Here is a 17,998-nt window from a genome sequence, read left to right as displayed (position 1 = left end):
CTTCGTAGGAGACAGACCAGTAATCTGAAATTTTGGGTACAACCTGCTAACAACCTGAATCTCTGTTCTTGACCAGGAGACCCACATGTTACTAGATCAGATTCCTGTACTAATAAGGGCTTCGAGAGCAGAATATGTTCTGGTGTCACGCTCTGTACAATGGCAAGAAATCTGAATTGATTTGGGAGAGGGAAGAAACTGTACCTCAGTTTCAGGCAGAGTTGCAGTTCCCACAGAATACAGAATCACAAAAGGAAACAGGCCTACTTTTCCTAGTTCATGCAGTTTTGTCACTGACGTTTTCAGAGCTGTGATTACTGTTTTCTATACAATCATCAATATTTATCTCTCACGATTTTTTGGAGGAGGACTTTTATGCCTATTTTATACTTTGTCTGCCATCTAGCAGGAAGAAAGGGATTTATTAGTGTACTTTATGGTTCCAAGTAAGTAGGTTTTCTGAAATCCTACCAGTAGAAGGAGACAGGAAGGAATCTGTTGACAGAGGTATTCTGTTCCTTTCGTGATTTCCCCAGTCTAGATCACTTTCCAGCTGATTGAATGAGGTTTTAAACTTTAGTTTGCCTTTTTGAATTGTAACACTGTCATTTCAGTAGAATTGTTTTACCACTTTTATGAGGGTCAGGTTTCTTGTGCAATCCAGATGGTGACTGTTGGCTTGCCACTTGAATCAAACAGTGCATTCGTTTTGAAAATATTTTGGTACTCTATGATACCTAAGTGCCAGATTGCTATTTTTAGGAGATGCTAACTAGAATCACAAACTAAAACAATAGAAAACTGCATGGAAAAAAAATTGTCTTTCTATGATGCTACTCATGGGAACACCCAGCAAAAAAGTTTGGAGAGTGTATATACTTTTCTCGTTCCAGCCCCCAGTACAGCTGACAGGTATGAAAGAGTAGCTAGCCAATTTGCTATGCTCACCTGGCAGATAGTTTCTGGAGTCCCAGTGTCAGTCAGCTAGTTAAACTAGCTCTTTGGTTACTCCTAATTTCAGGATGATAAAGTAGGAAGCATTTTGACTTAAGTTTGCTGTTACTACTGTAAATTTAGACACTGGAAATAATTCTGCAGCATGGATTTTGAAGTGCATTTTTCCACTTTTCTATTTTATTTGTAAATGCAAGCTGAAACTTAGTATATTAGAAAATTCCCATCTATTTCAACACCAATGCTACTTAGCTTTGTAAAATCAGTCAGTAAAACTGTTGGCATAAGTAATTGTACGCATTCCTAAACCTTGTACCTATGGTATGTTAAAAGATATAAGGCTAACAAACTTGCTACCATAAGGTTATACTTAATCTGTAAATTCAGTAAGCTTTTAGGATAATGGCCAGGTGTTTGTCATTTGGATAACAAATCTCTACTCTTGGCTATTCCTCACCATTATTCTCAGATAACTGTGTTAATAAACAGTAATTGACAATGTCCTTGTGTAAAGCAGTTGCTTTATATGTATTAATTTGTTAACTTGAACTTGTTTTTCCTCAAACATTCAGTATTATGCAGACATTCCAGAAGAAGAGAGGGAAAAGAAACTAGCTTCCTGTTCAAGACACAGATTTCGCTACATTCCTCCAAATACTCCTGAAAATTTCTGGGAGGTTGGATTTCCTTCCACCCAAACTTGTGTGGAAAGAGGTTTGTGCAAAAAAAAAAGGCTTACAAAGCACTTTTTAAAGCTATTTTTTTTTTTTCCCTAAAATGGACCCCTGAAATTATCTCTAGTTCATAAAGTAGCCTTTCTCACCCCATCTTGTTGAGGTCTGTTTACTTATCAGCAGCCATTATTTTGAATAAATATTGTCTTTTTTTTAGCAGCTCCTGAACTACTAAGAATAAGGGAATATAAGGAAACTTTCTTAGAGCTTAGATAGAGAGAGCAGAAATAATTGGGATTTTCATAGAATTTAATTAAAACCCTACATGTCTTTGAACCAAAGCAAGAATTGGGTCAACATTTTCAAAGGCGGGGGCTGCGAGATTGTATTTACTGAGGAGAGACAGGCAGCACTGTTGGTGTCCTTTTTCTGTATCTTTAGAGCTCCATAATACCACATGATAATGGAAAGGTGTGATTAAATAGTTTTCAATACATATACCCTGCTTGTAAGCGACAAGCTGTTTGGTTTTGGTTTTTTTTTTTTTGACTCCTCTTCACACAGAAGATTGTTCTTTCCTAAATAATTCTTCTAAATCCTAGAACTTGGTATAAAAATGAGTTTTTACTAATGATGTTAAAACATGGTGAGTTTGTAGTGTACTATATGTACATTTCGTCAGAGGTGGTGAAACTCTGAGGTAAGGAGCCCTATATGAACTCTTTTTGAGTTACTTATATCTTTATTTGTGCATATGTTATTAGCGGTGAAGCATTAATCTTCACTTATTTTTATCTGTTCTCGTAACAGTTTCACATCAGGCATAGGAAAATGTAGCCAGAGATGTGTATGTGTGCTTATGTGTTGCAGTATCATCCTTAATCTTTCAGAACAAGGAGCCCTGATTTTTAGGGACTTAAATAACTTTTGTAGTGCAAATCATACTGCTTAATCAAGATATACTGAGTTGAGTTCATTTAAATTTAAAGCTGTATTTCCAAGAAATATGTGTATTTCAAACACAGTGTTCAGAACTTTAAGCCTCCCCCCCCCTGTTGTGGGGGACAAATATCAGATTTGTTCTTGAAGCCCTAGTCAGGTTCCCCTGCTCAAATATCCACTGCAAACGGTTAAGCTAGTCATAGAATTTGCAGGCCATTAAGCTTCCTTGGGCTTGGTTAGGCTTCAGGAAGGTGGTTCTTTTTTTTTCCATCAATTTGTCTCTGGTATCACATAAGGGAAAGTGAATCCCTCAGTCCAGCTAGGCAGCACCTCAGGAGCGCTGCTGAATCGCTGCTTCCTTTGTGAGAGGTCTCTTTCCTCCCTTGTGTAACCAGTTAGACAGGGCTTGGCTGAGGCTAATCCATTCCTTCTTTACCTTAAGTAATGAGAGAGAGTTCTTTCCGCTCTAGAACCACCTTTGGTTCTTGATCATTATCTTTCAAGATGAACAAATCATAGTCCTTTCTCTTCCAACCTGGTTGCCTCTTACCTGTTCCAGCCGATGAGAAAGCTGGTCTAAACTAGGCATGTCCACTTACAATTTCAGGTGATTGAAATACCCTGTTAGGGAGATTGTTTGTTACTACCCATTTGGAATCTGCTTGCAACCTCGTTAAAATTAGTTTCTTGGCTATCTCCTTGTTCTGCTAGAGTAAGAGCTGTTCAGTGGTCCTCAACAGCATATCAGGGGCAGACTTTAGATCAGTTCTTTCTTGGTAAAAAGCCATATTATACAAGAGTGCAGCTAGAACACCAAAACACCAGAGAGAGTTCCCATGATGAGCAATTGCAGCTGTCAGTCAGAAGTAGTGGGGTACAAAGGATGTGTTTTCTACTTCTTACTGGTATCTTGAACCAATTGTGGTTTGTGTTGGGTTTTTCAAATAATTGAGTTACACAGACAGCATTTTCCAACTATGAAGTGGGAATCTACTACTCTCACTTCAGTGGATGTTAGTGCTGATAAACAGTCAGGGCTTGACAAAAGCCAGGTGCTGTAACTGATTTGCATAAAATGTGTGCTTACTATCAGTGTTAGCTAAGTTGAGCATGTTACAGAAATTTTCAATACACTTTTCTTATCAGAGAGCTTTCAAGGTGTGTTTGATCCATAGGTTCATGTTTGGCTTTTTCCAGATGGACAAGTCTTTAATAAATAAAGAATGCCCTCAAAACAGAGGGATGTGCTATTTAGACCCACAAAGCACACGTGCCTGAAATTTCCTGTGTACATGGGAAATACAATTTAAAAAGTGATTTTTATTAGTCAACTGAACTTGCAATACTTACATACTTTGTTACTCTTACGTAAAATCTTCTGTAGAAAAGACAATGAAAAATCCAATTTTGTTTTGAATAGATGAACAATTCATAGTTTCACAGATAATACAATTTATCTGTTTGTATTGCATTACTATGCAGTCATCTACTAGAAAGCAGCTGGGTGTTTTCATTAATGATACTGCACCCTGGGATCTCTAACTTTTTGTCAAGTGAGAACCAGTTGCCATAAAAGGAGAAAAAATTCACAAGTTATTTTTTGAGGGTAAACAAAAAATGAAACTAAAGTTATGCATGTTTTTATATTGTATTTCTTACCTCAGATTTGTTCTTATTCTTTTAAGGATATATTAAAGAGGATCTTGCTCCCTGTCAGCGTCCAAAAAGACGGCAGCCTTATGCTGTAATGTTTTCTCCAAAAGGCAAAGAGCAGAAGACATAAAGGATGGGGAAGTAAGGCACGCCAACTTGAAGAGTATCTTTCCTGTCCTTAGATATTTATAGTTAATATAAACTTGAAATAAAGAACTGTGTTTTCCACAATGATAGATAAATCATTTCATTAAATATGTAAATTTTATAAAATTCATTTGAAAAATTGATGTACCAGGAAACAAAACTATTTAATGTATGTTTGTTTCATATTGTGTTAATACATTTTGTATTAATTTTTGCACCTATCAGACAATGAGTCTCCCATTTTTTTCTTTGAAGTCAACAGCTAAAATTCCAGCAAATCCTGTCTAAACTTTGTGTCAGTGAGTAACTGCTTGAAGTCACTGAAATCAGTTGTTCTTGCAAGGTCTAAATACCTGTCAATGGGAACAGAAATGCAGATTTTATAGGGTGCTTTTATTTTGCACTGGATTTTTTTATATAGCCTTTCTCTTTTGGCAATAATGGTTATATCTACTTGTAATAAAGCTGTATTAAATATGAAAGGTATCTACTGTTAATAGTTTGGAGGTATAAAAACCATGTAGTCTAAGTGTCTGTCTTAAATTTTTGTGTTAAATGTATAGCACCACGTTTTCCTCAGCGCTTACATTGGAATATCCAATATTTTTTTCTTAATTTGGATCTGTTTGTATCTCTGTGTCTCATTTATTGATGAGGACATAAGCATTGTTATTTCTAAATTTGGATGACAGTTATGCACAGACTTCTCCTAGGTGATGACCAATGCTGTCTGCTAGATTATGAAGGATTCTCCAGAGGTATTTTAAATTAATTTTTTTGTATCAGGGGATATAATTTCGTACTTGTGTTTGGAGAGTAAAAGCAAATATCACGGAGGCAGGGTAATGCTTTTACGTAGGTAGGCAGGCCAAAGATCACTATAAAGATACTTAAGAATAAAATAGCATTCTAGAATAGAATAAAATGTTCAAGCACTGTACAATCAGAGTTAGGTTCAAACAGTGAGAATTCTCTTTAAAAGGAGATCATAAAGCAAGCAACTATTTAAATGCCTTAAACCAAAATAAAAGAATAGAAAGTACAGATACTTTAATTTATATATATATTAAAAAAATGTATCTGTACTTTCTATTCATGTATTTTATATATTTTTTTGTGTGTGTGTATAAAAAGGTATGTATTTAAGAACTTGGTGCATAGGATCATTTAATTCCAGGTGTAGTTATATAGGAGTGGCAGTAGGTTCTTGCTGGTGGAGAGGTTATGGCATATGCCGAAAGAGAAAACTAAAAAAATTTGATTAATTTAACCATAACACTAAGTAACACAAAATCCTCTTAGATTGAAATCACAGGCCTTGCAGAAAAACAGAAGAAGATGTATCACCAGGCTCTGTCCCCATCCTACCTGCTTAGCTGATTGATTTGCTTTAGCATTTCACAAGGATATATCCTAAGGAATAACAAAGGTATAAAGCCAAATGACAATTAAAATCCTTAGTCATTCTGATATATACTAACCACATGCTGACAATAAATGTTTACACACTGTAAAAGTTCATTTTTTTGGAGCAGGTAGTCAAAGAATCCGTGCCAAGGTAAGTCTAGCTTCCTGAAAATTAGAAAGCTTTGAAGAAAATGAACAGAAGCTGCCAAAAAGGTGAAGTTCTTGCAGGTGTCTTAAATTGTTTTAAGACAACTATTACATACTCTGAATAATTATTTATCCATCAGAAAAAGGTTTTTGACAAAGAAAGTAAGATAAGAGGCTGCTTTTAACTAGGGAGAGCCTTTACAAAGTAGAAGTCATGTCAACAAAAAGAAAAGTGGAGGCACATTGTAATTCATCAAATGTGAAAATTGCTATAAAGTAGGCTATATGAAAAAGTTTCTTAAAGAATTAATTATAAATCCTATTTTTAAGAACTATCAGAAAGACTAAACTTCACAGTAAGTTGGTAGAGTAAATTATCAAACTATAATGGGAACATTGAAAGGTAAGGTGACAAAAGCTGGGATTTTTGCATCGATGGTCATTTTGGAAGTGCTAAAGAACCTTTCTTTTCAGGGAGGGTGGGAAGAGCTGTTGTAAACTGAAATGGCAGAAAAGGTCAATGAAATGAGTATCAGCAAGCTGCCAGGACTGGAGGCTACTCCCATGGATTTGAAAGTGAGAAGAAACTGCTAACTCCTCACTGTAGCATGGAACTTGCCAGTTAGAGCAGCTTTGATGGTCAAGGAGTACAAAGTGACAATTCTGCCACCAGATTTTAAAAAAGATTTCAAGGAGGTCAGAGGAGCTGCAGCCTGATTAGTTTCATGGAGTATTGGAAATGGTGGGTAATTGGTAAGAGTGTAATGAACAGGATTTGCAGACCTATGGATAAATACAATGTGAAGAATCAATACTACTTAAAGGCAAATCATTCTGCTGGTCTTTTCAGACTCTTTGAAGGTGTGAAAGAATGGTTCTTCTGACAGCTCATAGTAGAACCAATCTGTCATGGTATGAACATAGATTTGGTCATAGGTTATACCTGTTTAAAGGTATATCAACTCACCAAACAGGAGGAAATTACCGTGGGGTTCTGCTAAGATCTGTTATGTTCAGCCTATTTATAAGTGTTTTGAGAAAGGGTGGAAGGCAAAGTAGAAAGTTGGTTAAATTATTCACTCTGCAAGTAGAACTAGAATATAGAACAGAAGGAGGGAATTTGCAAAGCAGAAGATAAGATTCAATCTGAAAAGGAGATGTAGAAGGGGTGTGATAGGTGCCAATAAATCATGAAGTGTGGAAATAGTAAATAGGAGGTGTTGCTCACTAAGGGGGATCAGGCAGCAGGTTTAGTTACCAGCAGAAAGGAGCATCTTCCTACATAACCCAGTTGAACCTTGGATTATGCTATGGAACTGCTGCAGGATGTTATGGATACAAACAGTTTGGGCAGGTTAAGAAGAATGTAAGGTGGAAAGAATTCATCAAGGATGTGTTAAAGATACTACCACTGCCTGAGGAGTTTTTGAAGTCTAGCTTGCTGGAAGCTGGGAGAGTACCCTAGGGGAAGTATTTGTGTTTCAGTAGGTGTCCCTCAGTCTGGTCATACTTCATGTTCATGTTCCATCCTGTCAAAATTCCACAGTATATTTACTAGAGAGTCTTACTATCTGAGATACCATTTCCCCTTCGAAATGTGATATACCCCAGCTTTTGGTCTGCATCTGCCAACTTAGGAATAGCTTAAGAGTTGTGTCACTAAATATATGACATGCATCCTGTGTCCACAGATCTATAGTTGTAAAGCTGTTGAAATGTGCCATTATTTAGACTCTGCCATTTGATACTAACTTCTGCTTACTTCAGAGTTCGTTAGTATTTCAACTGAAAAATACAGAGAGACAATTTGCAGAGATTTTTGGTACATAAGAGTGAACAACATATAGTTGAATATTTTAGCAATACACACTTTTTTGAAAAGTGGTTAGTGTCCGTGAGGGTAGTACCGCTCCACTAGAGGACAGTAAGGAACTGCTTTTATATGTAAAACTATAAGAATTACCCTTTTTTCCTTTTTAAGACTCCAGTTACCTTTTAAAAAGGTAGATCTCTTGCCCAGTTCTAATGCCAGAAAAATTTCACTATTCATCTTGACAAGTAAAAGATCAATTAAAAAAAAAAAAATCTAGAAACAAGAATAGAAACAGAACAGCTGAAATAGACTATGAGTAAGAGAAATGCTTAAAGAAGTACCAGAAGTCTGAGCAACTTTTTGTGTACCAAAAAAAATTACTGAAATTTATAAATTTTAGAAATTCAGTTACAGATTTCTTTTTGCAGTAATTTCTAATTGCAATTTCTAATTATGGCTTACCTATATTTTTAGCAAACTCCTGCAATAGTGTATTTTTTTGCCCGAGGAAATGGAAGGAAGAAGGGAGCCAGTCAAACCCAGGAAGGAAAGTCTGCTAAAAAATAACCTCAAAGATTGTTACATTCAGAATTAGCATTGGCCATCTTTGTACTCCTAATGGCATGGCAACATGTTGCGATTGCGGTCAGCTGCGCTGTCAGGGGAGTGAACAGTGTTCTTTGGGATGTTTTTCTCCACATGTGTAAGTAGTGAAGAAGAAAGGGAATTTCGGATAAAAGCCATAAGCTGAAGTGGGTTAGTATCTTTGGAGGAGATTGAGACAATTGACTAAAACTAATGTGCATGAGCCAAGTATTCGTACACTTTCTCACATGAAGCCACTACTCACAAGTTGAGAGAAGGGGAAAACTTCTTCAAGTTTTCAAGTGTGAGCATCCAAAAGGGAATCTTTGACTAGCAGTGCCTGTTGGGTCACACCTTCATCATCAGACACCCCTGCCAGGACAGTCACAGCTATCTTCTAGTTTCCTCTCCTTGTCTGTGACAGTGTCTTGGGATTCAGGTGTATCCGCATGCTGCCTTTTCTCATTTTATGAAATAAGGGTAATTAATGCTAGGATTTGTGCATCTTTTTTAATGACTATGTCATATATGGGAGAATTTGACACTATTCTATGATGCTATGCTTGCGTGGCAGCCTCATCCCACTTCTGTTTGTAAGAATCATAGAATCATTAAGGTTGGAAAAGACCTCTAAGATCATCAAGTCCATCAACCCAACACCACCTGCCCACTAAACCATGTCCCTAAACACCTCATCTTTTAAATCTTTTAAAGTGTTTTAAATACTTCCAGGGATGGTGACTCTACCACTTCCCTGGGCAGCCTGTTCCAGTGCTTGACCACTCTTTCAGTAAAGAAATTTCTCCTAAGGTCCAATCTAAACCTCCCTTGGCGCAACTTGAGGCCATTTCCTCTCATCCTATCGCTGGTTACTTGGCAGAAGAGACCAACACCCACCTCGCTACAACCTCCTTTCAGGGAGTTGTAGAGCGCGATGAGGTCTCCCCTCAGCCTCCTCTTCTCCAGACTAAACAGTCCCAGTTCCCTCAGCCGCTCCTCATAAGACTTGTGCTCCAGGCCCTTCACCAGCTTCGTTGCCCTCCTCTGGACATGCTCCAGCACCTCCATGTCCTTCTTGTAGTGAGGGGCCCAAAACTGAACACAGGATTCGAGGTGCGGCCTCACCAGTGCCGAGTACAGGGGCACGATCACCTCCCTACTCCTGCTGGCCACACTGTTTCTGATACAGGCCAGGATGCTGTTGGCCTTCTTGGCCACCTGGGCACACTGCCGGCTCATGTTCAGCCGGCTGTCGACCAGCACCCCCAGGTCCTTTTCCTCTGGGCAGCTTTCCAGCCACTCTTCCCCAAGCCTGTAGCGTTGCCTGGGGTTGTTGTGGCCGAAGTGCAGGACCCGGCACTTGGCCTTGTTGAACTTCATACAGTTGGCCTCGGCCCATCGATCCAGCCTGTCCAGGTCCCTCTGCAGAGCCTTCCTACCCTCGAGCAGCTTGGTGTTGGCTGCAAACTTACCGAGGGAGCACTTGATCCCCTTATCCAGATCATTGATAAAGATATTGAACAAGACCGGCCCCAGTACTGAGCCCTGGGGAACACCGCTCGTGACCGGCCGCCAACTGGATCTAACTCCGTTCACCACAACTCTCTGGGCCCGGCCGTCCAGCCAGTTTTTTACCCAGCGAAGAGTGCACCTGTCTAGGCCGTGAGCCGCCAGCTTCTCTAGGAGAATGCTGTGGGAGACAGTGTCAAAGGCTTACTGAAGTCCAGGTAGACCACATCCACTGCCTTTCCCTCATCCACTGGTGGGTCACCTGGTCATGGAAGGAGATCAGGTTGGTCAAGCAGGACCTGCCTTCATGAACCCGTGCTGGTTGGGCCTGATCCCCTGGTTGTCCCGCACATGCCGTGTGAGCGCCCTCAAGACAAACCTCTCTAATCTTCCCCGGCACTGAGGTCAGGCTGATAGGCCTGTAGTTCCCCGGAATCTGTCATAGTGACAACCCTCAAAGAGATAATAGCTGCAAACCCATCCATTTGACATCTTCAAAAATGACCCCCATTGGAATGGGTTGAAGTGGTTTCTGAAAATCAGCTTTTCTTATCTCACATCCAAGGTAACGCTCAGGGGTTCCAGCAGAGCTTCTTCTGGAGTACTGGGGCACAAAGTGTCACCTCTGTATTCCTAGTGATTCTTAGCGTATATTGAAGTTTGTGATGTTATGACACTGGCATGGGCCCAATGATGGTAGAGCCTTCAAGTCAGTGGCCTAGCATCATTCCCAAAATTATAAAGATGACAAGTTGATGGCTTTAGCACATCCAGAGCACTATCTGTCTAACCTGCAAACAGATCTCGGCCTGAAAAGCAAGCCTTTGATCATAAACCGTTTCTTGGGCTGCTGGGAGCACAGAAGTCAGACAGATTGTTGTTAAAATGTCCACAGGCAAGCTGCGTTTCCTGCACTGCCTGCAAGGCCAACTTGGTCATTAGTTGCTTTTAATTAGTTGTGCTTTTGAACTCTGCCTTTCTCACGCAGAAAGGATGAATGGCTTTCCTTAATGAAGCAGGAGGAAGACAATGTCTGTCTGCCGATTAATGGAAACTCCTGTCAAAAAAAAAAAAACAATACAAGAGAACAAAGTTATAGGCAGGGGAAGAGAGTGGTGAGGTGCTAATTGTTGATATATCATGGGGTATCAGTGAAGTCTTCTTTTTAGACATAATCAACACTAAAATCAGCCTGGCCTTGTTGACTCCGATCCTTAAAGAAAGGGCTTTGCTGTATTTAAATTAATTAGTTGTGGAAAATTTGGAGGAACTAAAGATACCTTCTCTTGCGTGTGTTAGTGCAGAAAGACTGCTCGGCCTGAACCGATTCCCTCTTTGCTTTGTTTCTGCACAGAGTGAGCATAAAATTTCCAGGAGCATTCTCGTGTACAAGTACTAACTATCAAGGGAGGGAGTGAGGAATGCAGAAATAAGCCCAAAGTTTGACTCAATGGAATATGGACCAAGCTTGCTTCATGCCCATGTAGAATAGTTTTATTCGGTAAAAACTGAAATGTAAAACGTTTTCCTCAGAATTCCTCTTGCTTCTTTAGTCTCTGCTTTGCGTGAAGTCTTAGAGGACAGTTTGTGTTCCTGTATGTCAGCACATGGAAAAATGATGTGCTGCAGATGATGTACACAGTGTTGTCTTATGTGAATTATTTTACAGGTTACAAAGTGATGGGTCAGCGCAGGTTGGGTTGCCATGTCTTAGAACAAGGACGTGCTATAAAAATACACAATGTCTTTTGACCATTAAGTTTGAAATGATGAGTGCTGTAAATATAGATAAATCTCTTCTCCCATTGATGGTCATATTAATATGAGATTTTTCCTGGGTTACAATTGTGTCTTCTGTCTCCCACTCTTTTTAATCTGCTTCTCCTCTTTAGAATACTTTTAGGATACGCATGTGGCTAGACATTTGGCATCCTGGGCACAGTGCTTGAGGTGCAAGCACCATCACAGCAGAGCCACATGGACTCCCAGGTGGCTGGGAGGAGTTACTGCATTGTGAAGAGAGGCACTGGGAGTCTCCAGTCAAGGACAGCGACGTCTGTTTCCCACACTTGGCAATGGTGGGAGATAACCCTGCCCAGTAGGAACTTTGAGAAGGACGTTTGAAGACCACTTGCCCTTGGGTGGTTTTTGTCTGCATTCCAGCTGCAGCCATGAACAAGACTAATCAGAGTCTCATTTATAGCCAAGGCTCCTTGTTAGCATCTTGTTAAGGAAATTAGTTGGAGCTTAAGGTCAACACGGGAGGAAAGTTTTTCATTACAGACAGGAAAGCCGATTTAAGCTAAAAGCATGTACTTATTGGGAAGGCATCCTCAAACTAGAATGTTACCAGATCAGAACAGTAACATTTGGTACATACGTTCTACACTGATATGTGGCTATGCTTGGAACTAGTCAATGCACAAGCAAGGTTTTAAATACAATCTGGTGACACACATGAGATATTCAGACAAGAAAAGTGAGGAAAATATCCCTGAAATAATGGTAGGAAGAGTCCCATGTCTACCTCTATTCCACCCATTTCTTCTCCAAAGATACCACTTCCATGTGGTGATGACATGTATTAATACATTTCAACTACTGTTCCAGAATAAATGTAATTTTAACCACAATTTGGAAATACAGAAGATCTCCCTTTTTTTCCCTTCTTATTTCTGAGTAGTTTACATAGAACATTCTTGAACGTACCTAGGACTTCAAACTTCAGAGTAGAGATCAAGGGTTTTTTTGTTGTTTGATATTCACCAACTTTAATAACGGTTTTGAATTAATTCATTTTCACTTACTTGATACCTTACCTGACATTGTTTATACTTAGCCAACAGTGTCGTGTGGAGAAGGCTTTAAAAAAACCCCATAGTGATAGAAAAGACAAGACCTTTGTATGCCTGTACTCCAAAGACAGTAGAAATAGACAGGAGGCTATGCTGTGGATCAGACACATGTGAAACAAGAAGCAGAGGAGACAAAATTCAGATCCAGTCTTCAGTTCAAATCCATGTGGTGATAAAAGCCACCCAATTCCCTCACAGTCAAAATTACCAGCTCGATGAGTCTTTTTAGAACAGTTTTAAATAAAGTGAGAATAAAATAAGGCTAGACAAGAAAGAAATAACAATTTGGGGGCCTTTGGGAATCTGTTACATGTGCTTTACTCGTGCCCTTGGGTAAATCAGTTGTGGGAAAAGATAAAGAGATTAAATAGAGTCTTTGAAATGACATTCCTAATGACTCACCATTTCAGAGAGCTTGGGAATTTAAGCTGCAATTGAAAAGAAGCATAAAATAAAAAAAAAAACGCTAACATTATCTTGGATAATGTGTATCAGATAATGAGTTGATATTGTTTTAATGTTGAACAGATGTCCTAGAAGAGGCGATTATTTTAATTCAAATTTTCTTTTACTTAAGCCAGTTTGCAAAATACAGGTACTCTATCATGCAATGTCATTTCATTTTCATGTTTATCACACAAGTGATGGAGTCACACACATACTTAAACAAGTGTAAGTATGAATATAATTAGAACCAAGACACTAATAGTTGCAAATCAGAAAAGCTGATTTCCTATTTCTATTCCGTGGAAACGTCCAATATCTCAAATTGTAGTAGCATTCCACTTTGGAACAAAAAGCCAAAATTTTCCACAAATTTACATCTAAAAGAATTGGGTTTGAAATATTAGACTTCTTGAAGTATTTCACTCTGTCCTAATGCAATTCAGTTTATGTCATTACTGTCAAATTAATAGAAGCAGGCAAGAAACTCCAACTCATCATGACAACCCTCTTTGAAATCACTGTGCTCTTTATAAGCATTTCTAAAGCGTTTTCCTTGCTGGGTACCAACTGAATACTTTTCAGTTTTCTAGCTGCCAAATAACACTCTATTAATTGCTAATAAATTGTTAAATGCTTGGCAAATCATTCAGACAAACCAATGGGATTTTTGAAGTTTAGTCCTAATAATTTGACACTTAAGCAAGGAAAAAAGGAAATACAAAAAGTTATAAAGAATATGTTTTTAGCCATACTTCCCTCTACTTCTCTCTTGGTCTATAATAGATAAGCACGTGAAATCATTGGAAATACGACTCTGTTCTTCTCAAGGCTGTGTTGAAAGAGTTAACTGTTTAAGTGTGGGGGGGGGGGTGTCAAAAAGCCCTTTTTATTCCTCAACCTCTGAGTATTGACACAGAGTATTTTCTTAGTGACTCTTGAAAGGTATTATGCATTCCTGAGAAAGGAATTGCATATATGTCTCATCTGCTCCATCTTCTGCCTTAGTTAATGGAGAGCATCAAGCCAGGGGAGTCTTGGGTTAGTGGTGCTTACAGGTAAGCCACTCCACAGCTGCACTCATCAAGACTTTGCTAAGGCTCTTCTCCACGCTAAGAATAAGCAAAGGAGGCTTTTGTGAAAATTTTGTCAAGACGTTAGATGACCAAACAGTTCTAACATAGCATTATGGAAACCAAGATTTCATAAGTCATTAAAAGTGATCAATACTTTTTAAAAAAGACAGGTATGTGCTGTGGAGGCTGGTGGTCTCCAGGCTGTGCTAGCTGTTTAAAGTTACTGCATATATGATCTCTTCCCAGAAAGGGGTTCATTTATAAAGGCATTTATGTTCCTTAAAGGAAATGTGAAACAACATTTTTTAAAATGTATTTCCCTTTGTGATGAAAACTATTTCCAATTCAGTATATGTAAAAATGGATCTCGTGGGCTTTCTCAGAAGAAAACTTCTGCAGAATCTGTTCATCCTAGGACTGAACTGGGAAGGAAGGACATGAGAATATGAACACTAAGACCTAAGGCATTTATTACCAGGAGGCTACAAATGATTATTCCAAATGGGTATGTTAACTTGACATGACCTATTCTAGGGGCTCTCACCCATGTCCCCATAAGCCGTGGTAGCTCTTTTTACACCAGGCAAAGACACCCACAAGCTGTAGTAAGCACGGAGTCATTCATCCTTCTAGAGGGAACTGCCTTCAATGTACAGTTACGAGACTCGCAGGAGTCTCCCAAAAACAAACACCTCTTCTTTGCCACTCTAATTTGCTACCTAGAGGTAGTACCCTGCTTTAATCTGCTCAACTCTTCCAAGTCCTAGATATACGTACCTTTTCAGGAACAAAACTGATACTTGCCTGCCAAGGGCCATCATCTGCATTCCTCCTGGTAAAATATTTTCCTCAGCAATTTCCCATCTCTCTCACAATTCTGGATTCAGACTTTTGGTTCAGACTAACTTGAAATGTTTTCCAAAGGGGATCTTGTTTCAAAGGGCAAGAGACTCAAGATGCTCTGAAACGCGATGGAGTTCAGCAATTAGAAAGCAAGGCGCTGTAATTCACATCCCACTGCAAAAAGGTTGGCTGTAGGTTGGGGCACTGGCAGAGGGCAACCCATGTGGAGGGAGTTTTGTGTGAAAATACTCTGTTTCCCCAGCGTTTGAGAAGAATGTTAACATAAGGATGGCTGAGACCCTTTTGTCAGATCCTGGCCTATTCTACAGCCACTTTCAAATTCACCAATCTAGACTAACCTATTCTGGTGGCTTTCCCTGAGCCGTCATACAACTGGTGGCTCTTCAATCAAATATTTAAATTGGCTTACTGTATTTTAAATCTTAGTTGCTTCTTTTTCTGTATTGTTTACCACTCAGGCAGAGGGGACTGCATCTTTTTTATGTATTTATGCTATATACCAACCAAGAATAAATCATGCAAGTGGAAAAACATCAGGAACAGAGCGTAGAAAAATAAAATAATGTGATTATGTCTACGGCTGCTGTCCTCACAGACCTCAAGCAGAATATCTGCTGCTCTGCACATCTCTCACTCTTTCGAAAGGTAAAAAAAAGCTACAACATAGAAGACCTGATGTTCCTTGGCCATGGCTGATGCCGAAGGGAAGAATTTTCCAGGGAGGATTTCCAAACTGCCCACTCACTAGGCTATTCATTTTTTTAAGGCTTTGGGATAATAGAGACTCATTTATTGCTCAGAAGTGGCCTACATGTAATTTTATATCAAGGAGATTTGATGAATTTTCAACCCGTGAAATTCCAGGATTTTCCTAGATCCTGGATTTTCCTAGGCCTACTGGCAGCCCTTTTGAGCTCTTTCTCTTTTGCTACTTACGTGTGTGCATTTAGGTATTTTGTTTGTGTTTTCAGACCATTCCACTTCCCTGTTTTCACCGCTGCAATGCTTTTGAGGGTCATGATCTCACCGCCAAGCCCACAGTTGTTGCATCACTAAAGCTTCAGCCCCTGCAATCAAATTGTATAAATTTCTGCTTTTATTTAGGCAAAGCTTTCAAAAAACCTGGGAGGGCAAAAAGTTTTCCACATGTCAAACCTAGTATTGTTAAGTTATGTGACAAAAGGCTGACCCCACACACACACAGAGGAGCGCGGAGGCATGACAGCAGGAGGGGAGACCCTAATAACCTCACTGGGGACACGAGCCCCTCCCTGCCCCTTGCGGGGCTGTCCCAGGGGAGCCTCAGCCCCCATGGGCCGGGGGTGGCATCCATCAGGGTGAGACAACGGAAGAGGCTCTCCCAAGCACCTCACAGACTGGGGGGGGGGGGGGGTGGCACATTATGGGACGCAGGGGAACAGCATCTTGGGATTGCACAGACTTATAGGATGTTACGGGGAGAAACCAAAAGCGGCGGAAGGGAGGGATCATGGTGGTTTGGGGAATAACGAGTGTGGGAAAATTAGGGGATAAAAGAGGCCAGTGCATGCCAACAGCGGCTGGTCAGTACGCTCGTCTGGCCATGCCCTGCATCTCATCTTTGCCGTCTGTCCTGTCTGCTCATTGAACTCTGTTTCTAACTGCTTCCCTGGGTAAGGGGGTCCCTACCATTGCTGGCAGGCAAGTGGGATAGGTGGCTTGGGAGCCAGGTGTCAAAGCGGAGATAAGCCCGGGCCAGATGCGTGTGTGTCCCTGCCTGTGAGACAGCTGGAGGAGATGGCTACTGGCCAGGCCAGGGGGTCCAGGCCAACTGCGGGGGGGGCTGCGGGGTCTGGGGTCCACTGCGAGACCCGTCTGCATGTGTGTGTGTCTCTGTCTGTGCAAAGGGAGATGCGAGCATCCAGGGCCAGCTGCCGGGTAGACGCGTGTCCATGACTGGTTACTGGAGGGGTCCATAGCCTCTGTGTGGGTGGACATGCAAGAGGGTCTGTGTGTCTGCAACTGACGTGGGGCTGGGGCCCCCGGGGGCTCGTGTGGCCCCAGGTGCCAGCAGTTACTGGACAGACTGGATGTATAAGGACAGCTGCTGTCCACATGGTGTGTATATACGTATTTCCTGACGATGGACCTTCATCCTGATCAGACACGGAGGGGGACAGGACTAAAGCTGTTCGTGCTGCTCGTGCGAGTGCTGTGTTTTCTGGGTTGTGCTGCGTGGCCACGTGTATACACGTGTGTGTGCCTATTGGGAATTTGTGCTCAGCCTGGCTACAGGCTATCCTCCCCTGTTGGGCTGCTGGATCCAGCAACCCCCAAAAAATAAAGCTTCATGAACGTAAAAACAGAATCCCCATGTCTGGGGTTCTGCTCTGCTGAAAGCAGTGATGATGAATAAGTGACCTAAAGTCTGATAATAAATGAGTTTTAGGCTATTGGGCTTTCTAAATGAAGGATTTCCCTTAAACAGGGAAGGCTTACAGACACACGAGATTTGCCTGGTCTCTGCTGGTGGCTGCTCAGGCGTCTGTACAGGGGGAAGTCATTTCTGACTGCTGCACTGGCACCTCTAACTCAAAAATAAGAGAAAGAAACTGCAGAGGGAGAAACTTTGAGCTGCAACTAGTGCAGACGCTGCAGCTTCTCCCATCGGATTTCACTAGTGCAGGGCCATGCCTCCAGGACAGCCGTGCCTGTGGGTTTCGTCCCCTCATGCTAAAAGGGATTACACAGCTTCGAGCACAAGATCATCAGCTGCATGACCTGGGGCTGCAGGTCCCTCCCACTATCCAGTTACTAGGAATTTTCCAGTAAGCGAGACCCCATAAGGAGGTGTCAGTGATAAAAGCCAACCCGAGAAGAACCCTCTCAGCGTCAGCGCTGAGCACACTAATAAATCATTTAACCCAGCACCTTCTAAATAACAGCCCC

The 17,998-nt window shown here is 40.7% G+C and overlaps 1 protein-coding gene across 1 annotated transcript in view; it reads left to right on the top strand.

Annotated features, from left to right (window-relative positions):
- The window catches only part of RBBP8 (RB binding protein 8, endonuclease), a 42,903-nt gene extending 38,049 nt beyond the window's left edge, over positions 1 to 4,854 (top strand). The window contains exons 19-20 of the mRNA XM_075141990.1: positions 1,527 to 1,668; positions 4,256 to 4,854. Coding sequence (XP_074998091.1) covers positions 1,527 to 1,668; positions 4,256 to 4,353 — 240 coding nt within the window. The 3' untranslated portion in view covers positions 4,354 to 4,854. The remainder of the gene's footprint in view (positions 1 to 1,526; positions 1,669 to 4,255) is intronic.
- The last annotated feature ends 13,144 nt before the right edge of the window (positions 4,855 to 17,998 follow it).

The sequence above is a fragment of the Calonectris borealis genome, chromosome 2 (genome assembly GCF_964195595.1).
Source record: "Calonectris borealis chromosome 2, bCalBor7.hap1.2, whole genome shotgun sequence".
Classification (NCBI taxonomy): Eukaryota; Metazoa; Chordata; class Aves; order Procellariiformes; family Procellariidae; genus Calonectris; species Calonectris borealis.
This window is presented reverse-complemented; position numbering and strand designations above follow the sequence as displayed.